Here is a 6,114-nt window from a genome sequence, read left to right as displayed (position 1 = left end):
GACCAGCATCTGAAATCTCACACACCCACACTACATTAAAGCTGCTAAATAAACTTGTCCGATTTGTGGAACAAGTGGGGTGTAATTTTGTGTGATTTAGTGTTTGTCTGAGGGACCTTTCCATGCTGGATGTCTGAGGTATGTTTAAATGATTTCTGTTAGTGTTTGTAATGCCATGTCCTAACAGGACAAGCACTATTTCACACACTGAAAGCAATTTCTGCATCACTCAACTAAACCAATTATTAACTGTTGTTGTTTTCACAGTTTAAGTATTACATATGTGTGTGTATGTATATATATTGTAATACTTCTTAAAGGATCAGCACAAGTTGTGTGTGTGTGTGTGTGTGTGTGTGTGTGTGTGTTTATGTGTATTATATATATATATTTATATATATATATATATATATATATATATACATATATTTATATGTATATATATATATTATATATATATATATATATATATATATATATATATATATATATATATATATATATTTGTTGTGTTATGTTATTATTTATTGTATGTTGGGTAGGTGTGTAGGTTTTGATGTCACGGTTCGGTACCGTTTTGGTACAGTTTTTTTTTTTGTTTTTAAATAGTGGTTTAAATAAACTCAGTTATAATTAAAATTGTCTCAGGGGAAAAAACTACCTCAGTTTATGCTCTAAGCCAGGGTTCCTCAATTAGTTTTTGCTGAGGGCTGAATTCTGCCAACAATACCAAGCCAAGGGCCACTGACCTATATATATATATATATTTCATATATATTGATATATATGTGTATATATATATCAATATATATATATCTATATCTATATATATATATATATATATATATATATTATATATATATATATATATATATATATATATAGATATATATATAGATATATATATATAGGTCAGTGGCCCTTGGGTTGGTATTGTTGGCAGAATATATATATACATTTATAATATATATAAATTTATTATTATTATTACAATTATTATATTGTTGCTTTTGTTAAAATATTCAAAAGATGGTCACAAGATACATATTCAGATTTTACCCCCAATAGTTTGTTTTATTCAAACAATTATGAACATTTTTGCATTTAGATACAGAAGAACTTTGCCTGTTGAATATTAAAAACAAATGAACAAACAAAAAATCTGGATCTCAGTGTCTGCCATTCAAATCAACTGGTCCTGTTAATCTCCAGACTGGATCTCTTCTCTCCACTTTCCCTAATTGCAGTTCTCTGCTGCAATTCAATTATTAGATCTGTCAGCATTAATATTTTTATACTTACATTTTTGGGGGAGATCAAACTGTAACACCGTGTTTCCCAACCAGATATGATGTGATGCGATAAAAAGTTTCTTTTCCATGCAGTTTTTGTCCTAACCACCTGCGACAGTGACACATACAATAAGCGACACAGAATTCTATTTTAGAATTTAGGTTTTTATTTTCTGCGACGTCGAGGCAGGAACAACATACAAAATATGACAGTGATAATCTCAGGTAAAGATTATGTGCTTTATTCAATGTTAAAAGTGTCTAATGTGAGTCTGAATATTATTTTTCGTGATCTTTATAGCCATAGTGAAAGCAACAATAGATATTTTACCTCAGATCTTGAAAATAAATTGGGCTAAAGCAAACTTGCGTTAAAACTGTGAACTCACTGCGAACCAACATCCATAACAAAGATGGTATCACTCACACACTCACTCACTCACTCAAAACTGTTCAGTCCATTCACATTTGAAACATCTTTTTTCAGTGTCCACTTTTCTTTACTTCACACTTGCCATGTTTTTGCTATCTCATCGTATCTACACTGAACGCGACAAAGCATTGCAGATTATTTGACCTTTGTATCAGCACGTCATAAATAGAACGAGTCAGCAGTTTTCTGTCGGGGATTTGTCACGCTGCTCTGAGCCGCATCCAGTGTAGACAGCATCACTGATTATAATAAGTTCTATTGTATTTTGTTGTGTCGCAGTGCACCGCTCACGTCCGGTGTAGACACTATGTAAGCTAATGCCGCTTTCTGATGCTGCATTTGAATTTTCTTGCCACATTATTTGAAATTAGCATGGGCCAAACATTTTTCTCTCGTGGGCCGCCTATTGAGGAACCCTGCTCTAAACTATAGTGGGCCCTTTTACATTAGGCCTACTATAAGGTTACAGAGCCCAAACTTAAATTAAATTGCTATTTATTTTTAAATATAACAAGCAACACTCAACTTTAAAAATGTATGCAAACACATAAATTGCACATAATGTAGTTTTTAAATTAACTTCTAAATGATAAAAATTCTATTTGTTGTTGAAATATATTAATTTACACTGTGCCTCTCATAGCTCATTTCATAACATTTATTTAAACAGTAAATAATTAAGACGTCACTAACAGGTAAAGTAAATTATAATGAGCGTAAAGTCTAATATTTCACGAAAAGCTCTTCCATATCATTTATAGCAGACTTAATGAGCTGTGGACACTGATGACTTCCTGGGGTAAATGAAATGCTACGTGACATTTTGTTCACAAGCTGTTTATTGCCATCTTTCCGCAGTTGAAACGCTGATATACCGAATACATTTACTGTTATATATATATATATATATATATATATATATATATATATATATATATATATATATATATACACACATACACACAGGTCAAAAGTTTGATTCAAATTAATAATTCATATTTTTTGAAAGAAGTCTCTTCACATTTATTGTCTCTATACTTTGCAACAGCTGCTGTTTGGTCCAAAATATAGAATGAAATATGCACGCATTTTGAGCAATATTAGTTTCCTTGCAGCACCATATCAGCTAGTCCTATTTATAAACCATTTCTACATCCCATATGGATTAACTGCACTGACATGGTAGGATTTGCTCATATACCACTCTTTGCTCATCCATGTGTTTGATAACCTCCTCTTCCTTTTCCTGACCTTGCCTTCAAACAAACATACACATACACACACACACACACACACACACACACACACACACACACACACCTTGGAATCAACTATGTTGATTAAATTACATTTATCCATGTGAAAGGGTTTAATGGCTTGCATGGAGATTTATTCAGGGGTAGATAGAGGCGGTGTTGAGGAATCTGAGTTCTGGGGTTGTGGTTGGTTTCAAACACTGCCAGACTCTCCAGCTCGCGAGAAATTATGTTACTGCCAAATTCACACTTATTTAATTAAACTGTCAGGCAATTACAAATGTGGAAACGTGCTATTCAGGAGGGTGACTCGCAGCAGAGACGATCACATCAATCAAGCAAATTTATCAGTGCACTGATATTCATTTTACAATTAAAGAACAAAGCTGTATTTCTTTTCAGTAGTGAGCTGATATACAAGAACATTACTGAAATGCTACATTCGGTGTGTTCGTTAGTCATCTAAAGAAATCTGAGGGAGCTGCATTTTGCAGCACCTATAAGTTTTGGTTCACATTCTAGCTGAGGTTTCAATACTTTAGGTGTAGCAATGGAGGGCCCACCTGCAAGGGCGTGGGTGGGCTGTTTTTCTAATTAATTTGCATGATGCAGACAAGAATTTTGAAGACTTTTTTTGTGACCTTCACCATCATTTTGAGTCATCTGAATGCTGAAACATGCATTTTATTCACTGAATAAAAATAAAAAATTCAAGACATTTTTAACAGAACTAGGATTCATTAGCAGGTTCAGTATTAACCATAAAAGAGTGCATTTATAATGTTGTACATATATTTAACAATATATTTCCATCATGCTAACCATCCACCATGATTCTTTGTTTTTGGTGGACTGAATCTAAATATTTAAGTCATCAGGATGAATTTAATTTCCTCTGCTATCTCATAGGGCTCTTCTGGGACATGTAGTAATTTGGAAATTGCCGTAAAGAATTGTCTGAATCAATTCCTGAATCAACTATTTAATTCATTATTGAATCATTCTTTCAGCCGATTTGTTCAAAACACAGATTCATTCATACTCGAAGACGCCACAGTTGTTTGAAATGGTTTGGGGAAAAAAATTTATATGTGGACCAGAAAACAATACCCAGTATTAACAGACTGTTTGTTGAACTGCTGTACTGTATGGAAACTGTCATACTCGCACTGAGTACTGGGAAAACATTTTTACAGACAATCATTATGTTTATAATTCTGTGTGGTGACATTAGTTGCGCAGAAAGGATAGACTTAACCTTTAAGTTTAGGCAAAAGAACCTATACTGCCTATGTGTGGGTGGGGTGGTGGGGGGGTGAAAGAGAGAGAGACAGAAAGATAACAGTAATGATATGGCTCCTCTCCAGCCTGTGAAGGCCATTAAAGTGTGATTCATGTGGCCATGTCCTTTAATGACATCTCCAGTTAGTCATCAATAAAGTGAGACAGATGTAGGATGAAGATGGAGCATTTTGATGGGTGGAGGGTTGGGGTTACAATGACCTCTGTCCTCTGTTGCAGCACCACGTTGATTCACGACAGCGCGCGCACACACACATACAATAATGTTTTTTACTTGTCAAAATGTTCAGTTTGTGTGCATCGCCCCTCAAAAGTGTCCAGGGAACCTTCTGGCCATATCTTGCCCAGCTTGTACTTCATGAGTAAACGGTGGACTAAGTGGACTAGGTGCTTGCACTCTGTTAAATGTCCCAAGTGCCATGCCTCAAAATGTCAGTATATTAGATCAGTGACCTTGGTAGTATATTATGAGCTCTCAGAAAGTTTTATACTTGAGAAGATAAAATATTGGGTATCCAAACATCTACTTTCACGGCCTAAACAGACAGATCATTTAAACTCATTTTGACAGTGCTATCTATCATTGTTCTTCTACAAAACGTGAGTTGTACAGCCACTCTAGACAGATGCCATTTTATTATAAATGTTTTGTTCTTGTCGCTGTTAATGGGTGACGTTCCGTAACCAATGTAAAGAGATTTCCTTCATGTTTTACAGGCTATCCGGAATGAATGTCCCATCTCCTATTGTTAGCAACAAGAACTGGCTGAGGTTACACTTTGTTACTGACAGCAACCATCGATACAAAGGCTTCAGCGCCCATTATCAAGGTAAACTGCTCGCTTTGTCATTGCAAATGCATGGTTTCCATGGCTAGTATTGCTCTTGTGAACACTGTAGTGAAAGTCTATTTAATTGTCCTCTATAGATAATTAATTACATGATTAATTATCTTTGATTTGAGTATTTCTGTGACATAAAAGTTGCAAAAAAGTTAAACACATTTTGATATAAATTATCAGTTTGTTCCAGATGTCCAATTAATGCAAGCATAAGAAAGATCATGTTGATTGTCATTGACTTCAGCTCACATTGCTCTTTTTGCAATAACTCTCAACATTCAGAGTCAGAAAAGTGTTGTTTTTGTTGCCAATGCTTGAATGCCTCTTTCCTTATTCGGTTGATTTGTTTTGTGCCGTTTCTCCAAACTAACTCATATTTCAACAACAAATCATGTTTTGTCTTTTTTGGAAGTAGCTATCTTTTTGCTTTACTCATAAAAAAGGATGCTCAATTGTAATAAAATGGTGGGGGTTGAAAGAAAGAACGGCGAAAAGCAAGCCGCTTTTAAGTTTTATGCTTTGACAGGTCATCCATAACCATAATTTTCTCATGTGCTTGGCTGCATACTGTGTTTGTGAACTACTTACACACATTTACCATGAACCCGATTCCAGTATCTATACAGCCATTCACTGGAAGCTGTTCCGTAGAGGTCTGGAGTGAAATATGAAATTGTTTGCCAACCCTTACATATCAGTGCTATAATCTTATTGAAGTGTTGTATAATGTTGTTTTATATGGAAATGCATATAGTATGTCTTTACTGGGTCTTCTGGATTCTTTTCTGAGCCTCAAGTAAAAACAAACCTCATTTGCATGTGATTTTTGTGTGAAAGCTAGTTTCTGCCATAGGAATAAAAAAGGTAATTGCAAATTATTTTTTCACAATTTGGACCTTTTTTCTAGAAATTCTGAGAAAAAAACTCATCATTCTGGTAAGAAAAGTCAGAATTGTAAAAGATAAAGTTGCAATTACTGTTGATATTTT

General features: G+C 34.3%; 1 protein-coding gene across 1 annotated transcript in view; it reads left to right on the top strand.

Moving 5' to 3' along the window:
• Nucleotides 1-6,114, top strand: part of LOC109112264 (CUB and sushi domain-containing protein 3-like) — a 369,075-nt gene that overhangs the window by 169,987 nt on the left and 192,974 nt on the right. Inside the window, 1 exon segment of the mRNA XM_042777094.1 lies at nucleotides 5,001-5,113. Coding sequence (XP_042633028.1) covers nucleotides 5,001-5,113 — 113 coding nt within the window.

This window comes from Cyprinus carpio, chromosome A19 (assembly GCF_018340385.1).
Source record: "Cyprinus carpio isolate SPL01 chromosome A19, ASM1834038v1, whole genome shotgun sequence".
Lineage (NCBI taxonomy): Eukaryota > Metazoa > Chordata > Actinopteri > Cypriniformes > Cyprinidae > Cyprinus > Cyprinus carpio.
This window is presented reverse-complemented; position numbering and strand designations above follow the sequence as displayed.